Source organism: Sesamum indicum, unplaced genomic scaffold (genome assembly GCF_000512975.1).
Source record: "Sesamum indicum cultivar Zhongzhi No. 13 unplaced genomic scaffold, S_indicum_v1.0 scaffold00119, whole genome shotgun sequence".
Classification (NCBI taxonomy): Eukaryota; Viridiplantae; Streptophyta; class Magnoliopsida; order Lamiales; family Pedaliaceae; genus Sesamum; species Sesamum indicum.
In genome coordinates, this window is record NW_011628048.1 from 571,855 (window position 1) to 587,674 (window position 15,820).

The 15,820-nt window shown below is 42.5% G+C and overlaps 1 protein-coding gene across 1 annotated transcript; it reads left to right on the forward strand.

Moving 5' to 3' along the window:
- The first annotated feature begins 7,436 nt into the window (after positions 1-7,436).
- Positions 7,437-7,979, forward strand: LOC105178995. Its single transcript, XM_011102578.1, has one exon. It carries the CDS (start codon positions 7,437-7,439, stop codon positions 7,977-7,979), a length of 543 nt encoding a protein of 180 aa, XP_011100880.1.
- Positions 7,980-15,820: the final 7,841 nt, after the last annotated feature.

The following is a 15,820-nucleotide window of genomic DNA, read 5'->3' on the forward strand; positions in this document are numbered from 1 at the left end:
CCAAGAATTTTGTGGTAAATTCCTAAGCGTAATAATACCTACAAGTTAGTATAAAAGGGAAACAAACTTGTTTTAATAAAACAGTGCAAAACTGCGATATTTTGAACGTTCTCAGAATTCGACGAAACTTGACCCAAACGTTGGTGTAAACCCAAGCATTTGTGTTGTAAATTTGCTAAGCATAATAATAACTGCAAGTTAGTATAAAAGGGAAACAAACTTGCTTTAATCAAATCGTGCAAAACAACTAATTTTTGAGCGTTCTCAGAATTCGATGAAACTTGACCCAATCGCAGGTCTAGACCCAAGCATTTGTATTATAAATTTTTCTAAGCGTAATAATAACTACAAGTTAGTATAAAAGGAAAACAAACTTGGTTTAATAAAACCGTGTAAAACTGCTAAATTTTGAACATTCTCATAATTTGAAGAAACTTGACCTAAACGTGGGTCTAGACCCAAGTATGTGTTGTAAATTTGTTAAGCGTAATAATAACTACAAGTTAGTATAAAAGTGAAACAAACTAGTTTTAATAAAAACGTGAAAAACAGCTAAATTTTGAGCGTCTCAGAATTCGACGAAACTGTAGGTCTAGACCCAAGAATTTGTGCGTTAAATTTCCTAAGCGAAATACTAACTTGTTGCTAAGGGTAATAATAACTACAAGTTAGTATAAAAGGGAAACAAACTTGCTTTAATAAAACCATGCAGAACAGCTAAATTTTGAACGTTCTCAGAATTCGACGAAACTTGACCCAAATGTAGATCTAGACCCCAGAATTTGTGTTATGCATTTGCTAAGCGTAGTAATAACGACAAGTAAATATAAAAGGGAAACAAACTTATTTTAATAAAACCGTGCAAAATAGCTAACTTTTTGAACATTCTCATAATTCGACGAAACTTGACCCAATCGTAGGTTTAGACCCAAGAATTTGTGTGGTAAATTTCCTAAGCGTAATAATACCTACAAGTTAGTGTAAAAGGGAAACAAACTAGTTTTAATAAAACCGTGCAAAACAGCTAAATTTTGAGCGTTCTAAGAAATTGACGAAACTTGACCCAAACGTAGGTCTAGACCCAAGAATTTGTGTGTTAAATTTCCTAAGCGAAATAATAACTACAAGTTAGTATAAAAGGGAAACAAGCTTGTTTTATAAAACCATGCAAAACAAATCCATTTTTTAGAGAGAGAATTTTTGGAGAAGGTGTATTTTGGAGAACACTTGTGACCTAGCCTCTATGTCAACGTCGGCCGGCCATTAACCGCCGACGATGGTCCGGCCATCACTGAGGAAGACGGGGAGGAGACTGGCCGGAGTTCTGGTGATTATTCCAGTGGACGTTATGGAGAAACAGCAAATTCCGGCAAAGAAAGCGAAATGACACGCGACCATTTTCTGGCGACTGATGGATCAGGGACTGTTCTGGATGCCGATGCAAGTATTCAGACTGAGAAAGAAGTTAACCTGGCCGGTGGAACGACGAGATTCGAAGCGCCGTTGGATCCAGGGTTTTCTGCAAAAAAATGCACCGTGGAAGACGAAACGTCGAGGTTCATGAAACCGGTGTCTGATGGGATTTTTCCGGCAAATAAGGCTGGCAATGACTTCATGGAGATGAGGGGAAGCATTTTGAATGAAAAATATGGAAACTTGGCCACGGGTAAGTCGGGTTTTAGAGAGCCGCCATTTTTAGGATTTTCTTCAACCTTCAATGGCGGACGAGGGAAGGATGTATCTCCTCAAGACTTCAATATGTCAGAATTCCTTAAAAAAAGAGTTGTGGACACTGGGGACGCTGCTGCAATGGAGGCACTGGCGAAACTTAAAACGCGATGGGAAGAAAAATTTGGGCTCATCCGAAATCTGAGAACGCAAAGAAACTTTGGCCATCCAACTATTAAACCTCGCCGGTGTATCCTGGAACCGGTGACTGAAACAACGAGGAGGGAAGGATCGACTGCCATGGTGACGATTGATATCCCCTCGGTGGAGAAGTTGCAGACAACGAAAATCGAGAAGACGTCGGATTTTGGGGATAAGTTGGCCGGATCTGATGGAGAAGATGGCTGTCCAGGTGGGGTTCCCTCATCTGATCTTGCAGCCGTGATCGGAAAATAGTCGGAAGGGATGATTCAGAGTGCTGTGATTTTTGGTTTGGAAGTTTCACCGGAAAACCAGAGTTGGCCGGAATCTGGGCATATTTCGACGACGAACAGTAGTCCTCCGACGTGTGCTGACGTGGATCCGGCGAGAAATGATGTGGAAAATGTTGTTGACTTGGAAGCTGACGTGGGAATATGTGCTGACATCATGCATGAAGTGTCAAATGATCTCATGGTTGATGTAGCTGATGATGTTATGGATGATGTAGCTGCTGATGTCATGGATGATGTTGTTGCTGATGTCACTGGTGATGTCAGCAATAATGTGGAAAAAATTAGTCCTACTATTACACAAGTGCACTCTTCAGCAATAATGTGGAAAAAATTAGTCCTACTATTACACAAGTGCACTCTTTTCCTATGGGTTTGTTTGTGGCTAACATTCCGTTGAATGCGAATTCGAATATGGGCGCGGAAATGACAAAATTGCTGACGCGTTTAATAATTCATCTCGGAGGACTCTATCATATATACCTCCTACAATACAAAACGGTGAAGTGGTAGTGAGACCTACAATGGAAACTATTCGCAATGGTTCGATCAAGTGGAAGACCACTGCAGTTGGCTATTTCCTTGGGAAAAGACCGTACTTTTATCATGTTAAGGATTTTGCCTTCTCCGCTTGGCCTGGATTGAGGGAGGTAAAGGCCACAATGAAAGGATTTTTCTTCTTCCAGTTCAAGACTGTTGCGTATATGGAAGAAGCAATTGAAGGTGGACCATGGTTTTTTCAAGGACAACCAATTGTGCTATAGAAATGGGAGCCGGGTATAGCGATGAGGAAATTAAAACATACACAGGTCCCAGTTTGGATAAAACTGAGACATTTACCGGTAGAATTATGGACTGAAGAGGGCCTCAGCACGGTGGCCAGCGGTATTGGCAAACCCCTATATCCGGATGCTATTACGAGGGCATGCACGAGACTGGACTTCGCTCGTGTATGCATCATGTTGGATGTGAGCTCTAAATTACATAAACATATTATCATTATGACTCCTGACGAGGAAGGAGGAGAGACACCATGCAAAATTGACGTTAAATATGAATGGATACCTTCCAAATGTACCAGGTGTATGACGTTAGGCCATTCGGCTAAGGATTATGCGCTCAATAAACCATCCAAACCTATTAAACCACAGGTTGCCGTTTACGTTCCAAAAATAGGACCTATAGAGCCGATTACTGTGCGTGATCAGGTGATAACACCACCACCTCGAGGGGAGGAAAAGCATAGAGATGGGCGTGAATCTCCTCGTGGAGGTGGAGTGAGGGCAAGTCGAAAGGATAAGGGTAAGGAGATTGTAGTATATAATACATTTGATGCTCTACACTTAATTGACGATGCAAATGATTTAGCAAGGGGTCTTAATCAAAGCAGCCCTATACTTGGTGATCTATGTTGACCGCAGCAATATAGAATGTTCGTGGCCTGAATAAAAGAGACCATCAGCTAGCAGTGAAAGACATCGTAGCTGAGTTCAGGTTGCAATTTCTTGGTATTCTTGAAACTCGTGTTCGCATTAATAATGTAGCTACTATTCAACCTTTCTTATTACCCAATTGGAAATGGTTTGTGGATTATGGAATGGTTGGTAATCAAACTTGGATTGCCTGGGATGAAAATTTTATTGATGTTGATGTCGTTGAATATGGAACACAATTCATCCACTGCCTTGTTTATATACGGTCACTACGTGAGTCAATTGTCATTACTATGATTTATGGAGCTATGGAGGTGGCAGATAGGAGGGAGTTATGGGGTTCCCTAGAGACTATTGCCATGCAGACTGTGGATATCCCGTGGCTTATTGGAGGGAATTTCAATGCGGTACGAGACATTAGTGAAATATGTGGAGCATCGGGAGACATTCGAATGGCAATGGAAGAGTTTAATAATTGCGTTTAGAATGCAGGTTTACTACCATTACCCATGCAGGGAGAATGGTATACATGGCACAACTGCAATGCAAGCCCACAGAATCTTTGGAAAAGGTTGGATCGAATGATGATTAATGATAGATGGATGGCTCAATTCCCAACATCTTTTTACACTAGCCTCACTCCACGTACTTCAGATCACTCACCGTTGGTGCTATACGGGGATAGTTAACAATAATATGGAGGTATGTTTCAATTCGATAATTACCTCACCCGATCACCAGAGTTTATTTCCAGTGTGCAGCAGGTTTGGCAACATAACATTATTGGAGTGCCTATGTATGCGGTAACGAGGAAACTCAAAGCGCTTAAACCGGTGTTTAGAGAGTAGAGGAGGAATAAGCGAGACTTATCACATAATGTCCAGCTGGCAAAAGGGTTTCTTGAGATGGCACAAATACTAGTCAGTTCAAACAGGCAGGATGAATTATTCTTGCAGCTGGAACATTGTTGACGATTCATACTAGCCAAAGCAGCCAAACTTGAACAAAGTATGCTCCAACAGCGAGCAAAAATGCAATGGATGAAGGGGGGTGACCAGTGCTCCCAGGTATTCTTTCGTAAGATTGCTCAACGGAGATCGGCGCGAAGAATCTTACAAATCAATGATGATCATGGAACCACTCACACAGAACCACAAGCGGTAGTCAATGAGTTTGTCATGTACTATCAAAACCTGCTTGGTGGGGAACAAAGGAGAGACGTGATTGATCTGCGATTTCTTCGACCGTGGATTAGACATCTATTAAGTGAAGAGGAGGTTCACTCTTTACTCTTGCCATTCACACCAGTGGATGTCAAGCAGGCAGTTTTTGATATTGTTGAGGATAAGGCATCGGGGCCGGATGGATATTCATCGGGCTTTTTCAAAGCTGCATGGCCTATAGTGGGGCAGGAAGTGACCTCGGCAATGCTGGATTTCTTTAATACGGGACGAATTCTGAAATAGATAAATACTACACTTCTGGCGCTTATACCCAAGGTACATTCCCTATGAACGTGGGTGATTTTCATCCTATATCTTGCTATAATGTGTTATATAAGATTATTGCCAAACTCATTGTCCAACGGTTGAGTGTGATATTAGAGAAACTAATTAGTCCATGCCAAGCGGCTTCTATGCCCAGACGAAGTATTGGGGACAATATAATGTTGGCGCAGGAGTTATTTACAGGCTACAACCAGGCCCGTCTACCACCACGGTGTGCTTTGAAAGTGGACATTCGGAAGGCATTCGACACGATGGAGTGGGATTTTCTGATCGCGGTGATGGACTTATTTGGGTTCCCCCCTAATTTTTTGAAGTGGATTGAGGTGTGTGTTACTACAACTTCATTTTCTGTTGGACTGAATGGGAAACCACATGGTTTCTTTAAGGGGGCCAGAGGACTCCGACAGGGAGATCCTCTTTCGCCATACCTGTTCGTGCTTGTAATGGAAATACTACACTTGGTTTCCTATAGTTGATGGAGCAGGATGAATTATTTTCCTTCCACTAGAAATGGGTTTTGCTGATGATTTGTTGTTATTCTATCATGTTGATATGGACTCTATTGGAGTCTTTAAAATAGGATTGGATCGATTTGCAATATGGTCAGGGCTCAAGCTAAACGTACAGAAAAGCCATCTTATTATCTCACGTTCAGCCCAAGGACTTTGCGAGGAGATGCTGACAGCACTCGGGTTTCAGGAGGGTATCTTCCCGATGAGGTATTTGGGGCTTCCTCTCTTATCCTCTCGCTTAACAATTGCTGATTGTCGTCCATTATTGGTGAAAATTGATAAACGAATTCCTGGTTGGGAGGGTAATGCACTGTCATATGCTGGTAGAGTACAAATTATTAAATCTGTACTCACGTCTCTAAGTTTATACTGGGCTTCAGCGTTCATACTGGCAAAGAAAGTTACCAATGAAATTGAGAAGAGGCTAAGAACTTTCTTGTGGAAAGGGACTTCAACCAGTGGTTATGCCAAGGTTGCTTGGAAAGACCTATGCCGGCCGAAGGAGGAGGGAGGCCTAGGATTCAAGGATATTACTCTCTTGAATCGTGCATTAATGGCTAAGAAACTATGTGATATCATCAGGTGCGATAGGACCTCGATATGGGTTAAATAGCTCTACCAGGGTCGATTACGAGATACTTCCATCTGGACGATTAGAGAGCATGGAGGATCATGGGGATGGTGGAAAATCCTCCGTTTACGGATCTTCCTTCGATCTATGGTGGATTATTAGATAGGAGATGGGAGGAGATTCTACCTATGGCGGGACTCATGGCATCATCTAGGACCCCTTAGTGACACATTCCCACATGGACCGAGGTTACTTGGATTAGAGTAGTCAACTAAACTCAGTACTGTTATTACTGGAGGAGAGTGGCAGTGGTCTCCTATCACAGACTTTGAGTGTTTGGAAATTGAAAAGTCATCGGATTCTGGGGATATCTTGGGCGGATCTAGTGGAAAACATAGCTGTACAGGTGCTCCATCATCTGATCTTGCTCTAGTGACCGGAAAACAAGCGGTGGGGACGAATTCGATTGCTGCAGTTACTGGTTTGGGAGTTCCGCCGGAAACTCAGATTTCGCCGGAAGAAAATAAACAGTTCACGGCGATGAACAGGAGGACTCCGACGTATGTTGATGTGGAACCGGCGAATGATGACGTGGAAAATGCGGGTGACTCATGCGCTGACTTGGGATGAGACAATGATGTCTTGCATGAGGTGTATGATGATGTCATGGATGATGTAGATGCTGATGTCATGCATGATGTAGCTGCTGATGTCACTAGTGATGTCAGTGTGGAAAAAGTTATTCCTACTACTACACAAGTGCGCTCCTTTCCTATGGGTTTGTTTGTGGCTAACATTCCGTTGAATATGAATCCGGATATGGGGGTGAATGACAAAATTGCTGATGCGTTTAATAATTCATCTCGGAGGACTCTATCATATATACCTCCTACTATACAAAATGGTGAAGTGGTTGTAAGACCTACTATGGAAACTATTCGCAACGGTTCGACCAAGTGGAAGACCACTGCGGTTGGCTATTTTCTTGGGAAAAGACCGTACTTTTATCATGTTAAGGATTTTGCCTTTTCCATTTGGCCTGGATTGAGGGAGGTTAAGGCCACAACAAATGGATTTTTCTTCTTCCAGTTCAAGACTGCTGCGTATATGGAAGAAGCAATCGAAGGTGGACTATAGTTGTTTCAAGGACAACCAATTGTGCTACAGAAATAGGAGCCGGGTATGGCGATGAGGAAATTAAAACATACACAGGTCCCTCTTTGGATAAAATTGAGACAATTGCCCATCGAATTATGGACAAAGGAGGGCTTAGTACGGTGGCCAGTGGCATTGGCAAACCCCTTTTTCCAGATGCAATTACGAGAGCATGCACGAGATTGGACTTCGCTCGTGTATGCGTAATGTTGGATGTGAGCTCGACATTACTGAAACATATTATCATCATGACACCTGATGAGGAAGGAGGCGAGATACCATGCAAAATTGATGTGGAATACGAGTGGTTACCTCACAAATGCACCAATTGTATGACGCTAGGACACTTGGCCAAAGATTGTACACTCAACAAATCATCCAAACCTGTAAAGCCTCCGATTTCAGTGTACATTCCTAAAATGGGACCACCACAACCACCTCCTCTCCCACCAGCTCGAGAGGTTGAAAACCAAAGAAAGAACCGTGAATCTCCTATAGTTGCTACAGGCCCACGGCATGAGGAGAGGGGTAAGGCAATCATCACCTATAACCCTTTTGATGCCTTAAATCAACTGCCAGATATAGGTGAATTGAGCAGGGGTCCTAAGCAATGCAGCCCCATACCTGGTGACCCATGTTGAATGCAGCACTATGGAATGTACGTGGCCTGAACAAACGAGACCACCAGCTAGCCGTTAAAGACATTATTGCTGAGTTCAGGTTACAAATCCTTGGTCTTCTTGAAACTCGCGTTCATATCAATAACGTATCCCATATTCAGAACTTTTTATTACCTCAATGAAAATGGTTTGTGGATTATGGATTGTCTGGTAATCGTGTTTGGATTGCTTGGGATGAACATTTTATTGATGTTGAAGTGGTTGAATGTGGCGCACAATTTATTCACTGTCATGTTAATATCCATGCAATCTATGCATCCGTTGCTATTACTGTTATTTATGGGGCTAATGAGGTGGCAGAGAGGCGGGAGTTACGGAATTCCATGGAGAATATAGCTATGCAGTGTAATGACATCCCGTGGCTTGTTGGAGGGGATTTCAATGCAGTGCGTGACCTTAGCGAAATATGTGGTGCAGCGGGAGATACTAGAATGGCTATGGAAAAATTTAATACTTGCATCCAAAACACAGGATTATTACCCTTACCCATGCAGGGAGAATGGTACACATGGCATAGTTGCAGTGCGAGCCCAAGAAATGTTTGGAAAAGATTGGACCACATGCTAATTAATGATAGATAGATGGCGCGGTTCCCGACATCATATTATTCTAGCCTCACACCACGCACTTCGGACCACTCTCCAATGGTGATATTCTAGCCTCACACCACGCACTTCGGACCACTCTCCAATGGTGATATGCGGGGATAGACAACAACAACTAAGAGGTATGTTCCGATTCAATAATTACCTCGCCCTATCTCCAGAATTTACCCCCAGTGTATAGCAGGTCTGGCAACATAACATAATAGGGACACCTATGTATGCCGTAACAAGGAAACTCAAAGCACTTAAACCGGTGTTTAGAGAGCAGAGGAGGAAAAAGGGGGACTTATCACACAATGTCCAACTGGCAAAAGGGTTTCTTGAGATGGCGCAAGTACTTGTTACTTCAAACAGGCAGGATGAACTATTCTTACAGTTGGAACACTGCTGCCAGGTAGTATTAGCTAAAGCAACTAAACTTGAACAGGTTATGCTTCAACAGAGATAAAAAATGCAGTGGATGAAGGGGGGTGACCAGTGCTCCTGGGTGTTCTTTCATAAGATTGCTCAAAGGAGATCGACGAGGAGAATCTTACAAATCAATGATGATCATGGAGCCACTCACACAGATCCAGGAGCAGTAATTAATGAGTTTGTCATGTACTACCAAAATTTACTTGGTGGGGAACAACGAAGAGACATGATAGATCTTCGATTCCTGCGACCATGGGCTATACATATATTGAGTGAAGATGATGTCAACTCCTTAGTCTTGCCATTCACACATACGGATGTCAAGCAGGTGATTTTTCACATTGCTGAAGGTAAGGCACCTGGACCGGACGGGTATTCATCAGGCTTCTTCAAAGCTGCATGGCTGATAGTAGGGCAGGAGGTGTTTTCGGCAGTATTGGATTTCTTTAATACGGGTCGAATTCTGAAGCAGATAAATACTACACTTTTGGCGCTCATACCAAAGGTACATTCCCCTATGAATGTTGGTGATTTTCGTCCTATATCTTGCTGCAATGTACTGTAAAAAATTATTGCCAAGCTCCTTGTCCAACGGTTGAGTGTGATACTGGACAAACTTATTAGTTCGTGCCAAGCGGCATTTGTGCCCGGAAGAAGCATAGGAGACAATATTATGTTGGCGCAGGAACTGTTTACGGGATATAACCAGACCCATTTACCACCCCGGTGTGCTTTAAAAGTGGACATCCCATTTACCACCCCGGTGTGCTTTAAAAGTGGACATTCGGAAGGCATATGATACGGTGGAGTGGGACTTCTTGAATGCTGTGATGGAGTTATTTGGGTTCCCTCATACATTCGTGAAATGGATTGAGGAGTTTGTCACAACACCCTCGTTTTCTGTTGGGCTTAATGGAAAACCTCATGGCTTCTTTACGGGGACCAGAGGGCTTCGGCAGGGTGATCCTCTATCACCGTACTTGTTCGTGCTTGTGATGGAAGTCCTACAATTGGGTTTCCTACAGTTGATTGACCAGGATGAATTATTTTCCTTTCATTGGAAGTGTGATGCAGCCAGGATTTTTCAGTTGGAATTTGCCGATGATTTGTTGTTATTCTGCCGTGCCGATATGAATTCTATTGCAGTCTTTAAGACAGGATTGGATCGCTTTGCTGAATGGTCGGGGCTCAGGCTGAATGTGCAGAAAAGCCACCTCATTATCTCACGTTTAGCACAAGAATTACGAGAGGAGATGCTGGGAGTACTCGGGTTTCAAGAGGGAGTTTTACCGATGAGGTATTTGGGGCTACCTCTTTTATCTTCTCGATTAACAATTGCTGATTGTAACCCATTATTGTTGAAAATTGATAAACGCATTGCGGGATGGGAGGGTATGGCTCTTTCTTATGCTGGTAGGGTGCAGATTATTAAATCTGTACTCTTGTCGCTGAGTTTATATTGGTCATCGGCGTTCATCCTGCCAAAGAAAGTTACTAACGAAATTGAGAAGAGACTACGAACTTTCTTGTGGAAGGGGACAACAAACAGTGGTTATGCGAAGGTAGCATGGAAAGATCTCTGCAAGATCTATGCCGACCGAAGGATGAGGGAGGACTAGGATTCAAGGATATTGCTATCTTGAATCGTGCATTAGTAACAAAGAAACTCTGTGATATCATCAGGTGCGATAGGACCTCAATTTGGGTTGAATGGCTTTACTAGGGTCGGTTACGAGACACCTCCATTTGGACGATTAGAGAGCATGGAGGCTCATGGGGTTGGCGGAAAATTCTACATCTACGGGTTTTCCTCCGCCCTATGGTGGACTATCAAATCGGCGACGGGAGAACATTTTACCTTTAGCAGGACCCGTGGCATTATCTCGGGCCGCTTAGTGTCACATTTCCAAGGGGACCAAGGCTACTCGGATTGGAGGAATCAGCCAGACTGAGCACGGCGATTAGTGAAGGAGAGTGGCAATGGCCTCCTATCACAGATTTTGAGTGTCTGGAGATCGCACATGGTTTACCCACCATCCATGGAGGGGAGGACCGCATTATTTGGAGATTTGATCAGGGAAAACCCACAACTCAGGCTCTATACAGGCTTTTTGATCCCCCAGGACCGAAAGTAGGCTGGTTTTCACTACTTTCAGGATCACGAAAGATTCCACATCATTCGTTCATCCTATGGCTTGCTATTCTAGGCAAATTGGCTACGACGGACAAACCATGGTTAGCACACCTTGGCCCATGTATTCTATGTAATGAGGGAGCGACGGAGACACATGGCCACTTATTCTTTCAGTGCAGATGTAGTCAACAGTGTCTTACAGCAATCCAGAGAATGGTACGTATTCTTGGCCCAATAGAGACAGGATAACGGATATTGAATGGGCTTCCCAAAGATGGAAAGGTAAGCATATTGTTAACATATCTTATCGAGCAATATTAGCATCATGTGTTTACCACATTTGGAGGGAGAGAAACTTGAGACGATTCGAGCACACCGAGAGCACGCCTAGCACCATGGCTTTATTGATTGTTGAGGATATCAGGCAGCGGATCCTTAGTATCTCATTACCTAGATCAGTCAGTACACGAACTTTAAATAGACTGTAGCGTATCCCTTGGCCTGTCGAGGGAGAAACCAGCTGATAACCACATTGTTGTACTGTACTATTATTTTATTTTACTTAATGAAACTTATATTTACCCCAAAAAAAAATAATAACTACAAGTAAATATAAAAGGGAAACAAACTTGTTTTAATAAAACCGTGCAAAACAGCTAACTTTTGAACGTTCTCAGAATTCGACAAAACTTGACCCAATCGTTGGTCTAAACCCAAGAATTTGTGTGGTAAATTTTCTAAGCGTAATAATACCTACAAGTTAGAATAAAAGGGAAACAAACTTGTTTTAATAAAACAGCGCAAAACAGCGATATTTTGAACGTTCTCAGAATTCGACAAAAATTGACCCAAACGTTGCTCTAAACCCAAGTATTTGTGTTGTAAATTTGCTAAGCGTAATAATAACTACAAGTTAGGATAAACGGGAAACAAACTTGCTTTAATAAAACCATGCAAAACAGCTAACTTTAGAACGTTCTCAGAATTCGACGAAACTTGACCCAATCGCAGGTCTAGACCCAAGCATTTCTATTGGAAATTTTCTAAGCGTATACAAGTTAGTATAAAAGGAAAACAAACTTGGTTTAGTAAAACCGTGCAAAACTGCTAAATTTTGAACATTCTCAGAATTAGACGAAACTTGACCCAAACGTTGGTCTAGACCCAAGTATGTGTTTAAATTTGTTAAGCGTAATAATAACTACAAGTTAGTATAAACGGAAAACAAACTAGATTTAATAAAAACGTGCAAAACAGCTAAATTTTGAGCGTTCTCAAAATTTGACGAAACTTGATCCAAACGTAGGTCTAGACCCAAGAATTTGTGTTAAATTTCCTAGGCAAAATAATAACTACAAGTTAGTATAAAAGGGAAACAAGCTTGTTTCAATAAACCGTGCAAAACTGCTAAATTATAAACGTTCTTAGAATTCGACGAAACTTGACCCAAACGAAGGCCTAGACCCAAGAAATTGTATGTTAAGGGCTTCACTACTTTCGGGCTCGCTAAAGATTCCACGTCACTTATTCATCCTATGACTTGCTATTCTTGGCAAGCTGCCTATGACAGACAAACCATGGTTATCTCACTTTGGCGATTGCATACTTTGTAACGAGGGGGCAATAGAGACACATTCACACCTTTTCTTCCAGTGCAGATTTAGCCGACAATGTCTCTCAGCAATCCGGAGAAAGGTACGATTGCATTGGCCCAATAGAGACTGGGCGAACGACATTGAGTGGGCTTCTCGTAGATGGAGGGGTAGGCACATCGTTAACATAGCTTATCGAGCACTGCTAGCATCTTCTGTTTACCACATTTGGAGGGAGAGAAACCTGAGACGTTTTGAGCACATTGAGAGGACTCCGAGCACCATGCCGTTATTGATAGTTGATGATGTCAGGCAGCGGATCATTAACCACCTGATGATCCGTACACGAGCTAGTTCTGTCAGTACACGAGCTTTGTAGACTATGCCGTATCCCTTCGCCTATCGAGGGAGAAACCACCTGATGATCACTTTGTTGTACTGTACCATTTTTTACTTAATGAAAATTACATTTACCCAAAAAAAAAATTGTGTGTTAAATTTCCTAAGCGAAATAATAACTATAAGTTAGTATAAAAGGGAAACAAACTTGCTTTAATAAAACCGTGCAAATCAGCTAAATTTTGAACGTTCTCAAAATTCGCAAATGATCTCCTCCTCTTTTGTAAAGCTGACAAGGACTCGGTTAGAACCCTAAAGGTGGGACTGGACAGGTTTGCAGAATGGTCGGGCCTCCAGTTGAATATTCAAAAGAGTCACCTAATTATCTCCCGGCCTGCACAAGAAAGGAAAGAACAGCTACTATCGATCTTGGGCTTCCAGGAGGGGCAACTCCCAATGAGGTACTTGGGCCTATCTGATTGTCAGCCACTTTTATCTAAAATTGATGCTCATATTGCTGGTTGGAGGGGAATGTCATTATCATATGCTGGTCGGGTACAAATCATAAAAACAGTTCTTTCAGCATTGAGCTTGTATGGGACTTCTACATTCATATTACCGAAGGCGGTTATTAAGGAAGTGGAGAAACACCTACGACTATTCCTCTGGAAAGGCACTTCAGGCACAGGATATGCCAAAGTTGCGTGGAAAGATGTTTGCAAACCGATCGTGGAAGGGGGACAGGGTATAAAAGATATTGGTATACTCAGCCAAGCTCTAATGACAAAGAAATTGTGTGACGTCATTAGATGTGACCAAACGTCTATCTGGGTTGAGTGGCTACAGCGTGGACGACTTCGAAATAATTCCATTTGGACAGTTGATGAGAAGGGAGGATCGTGGACTTGGAGAAAGATGCTTCGACTACGCAACCTCATCCAACCAATGGTGGAGCTGCAAATTGGAGATGGGAGAAGCTTCTATCTTTGGAAGGATCCATGGCATCATCTTGGACCCCTGATTACTAGATTTCCACGTGGACCGAGACTACTTGGGCTTGATGAATCTACCAAGCTTCATATGGTTATAGTTGACGGCCAATGGCACTGGCCTCTCATTACGGAATTGGAATGCCTTCAGATTATCTGCACATTACCCCTGATTCATGGTGGTGAGGATAGAATCATTTGGCGGTTTCCCGATGGGCGTCCCACTGCACAAGCTATGTACCAGCTTCTTTGCCCACCAGGACCAAAAGTAGGATGGACTTCACTACTTTTGGGTTCGTTGAAGATTCCACGATATTCCTTTATCTTATGGATGGCTATTCAGGAAAAATTACAAACGACGGATAAACCTTGGCTCGCACACCTTGGAGGGTGTATTCTTTGTGATGGGGACGTAGAAGAGACACATTCCCACTTGTTCTTTCGATGTCGATTCAGTAGACGATGCCTCTCAGCACTACGACAAATTATTCGATTAACGTGGCCCAATAGAGAATGGGCAAGGGATGTGGAATGGGCAACTAGGAAATGGAGAGGGAAACATATCATCAATATTGCATATAGAGCGCTACTTGGGTCATTCGTTTACCATATATGGCGGGAAAGAAACTCGAGACAGTTCCAACAGATTGAGCATTCAGAAAAGATATTGGCTTCTTTTATTGTTGACGATATTAGACAGAGGATTTTGAATGTCAATCTACCTAGGTCCATTAGTGCATGTGCTATTTATAGACTATAGGGCATCCCTTGGTCTGTCGAGGGATAGCCAATTGACTGTTGTACTGTACTATTATTTACTTAATGAAACTTACCTTTACCGAAAAAAAAATAACCTAAACGTTGGTCAAGACCCAAGCATTTGTGTGGTAAATTTGCTAAGCGTAATAATAACTACAAGTTAGTACAAAAGAGAAACAAGCTTGTTTCAATAATTCATGCAAAACAGCTAAATTTTGAGCGTTTTTAGAATTTGACGAAACTTTTTTTTTTGGGTAAATGTAAATTTCATAAATAAAGAGTAATGGTACAGTACAACATGTGATCATCAAATGGTTTCTCCCTCTACCCAAGGGATACGCCATAATCTATACAATGCTCGTGTACTGACTGACGATGCTAAATCAACGCTAAGAATCCTCTGCCTGACGTCATCGATGATTAGGATACTCAAAGTGGCCGGTGTCCGCTCAGTATGTTCAAATCTCCTCAAGTTCCTCTCCCTCCATATGTGGTAGATACACGATGCAAGTAGAGTACGGTAAGCGCTATTAATAATATGCTTATCTCTCCATTTTCGTGTCGCCCATTCAATATCTGTTGCCCAATCTCTATTGGGCCAATGAAAGCGAATCCTTCTGCGAATCTCATAAAGGCACTGACGACTAAATCTGCATCGAAAGAATAAATGTGGATGAGATTCCGTAGCTCCCTCATCGCACAATATGCACATCCACAGGTGAGATAGCCATGATTTGTCCGTGGTAGGTAGTTTGCCAAGGATTGCGAGCCATAAGATGAACGAATGACGAGGAATCTTCAAGGAGCCCAAAAGTAGTGAAGACCATTCTACTTTTGGCTCAGAGTGATCAAATAATCGGTAGAGGGCCTGAGTAGTAGGTTGCCCTTCGTCACATCTCCACACCACCCGATCCTCACCTCCAAAAATAAGCGGTAGGTTATGTGTGATCTCCAAACATTCAAAGTCCGT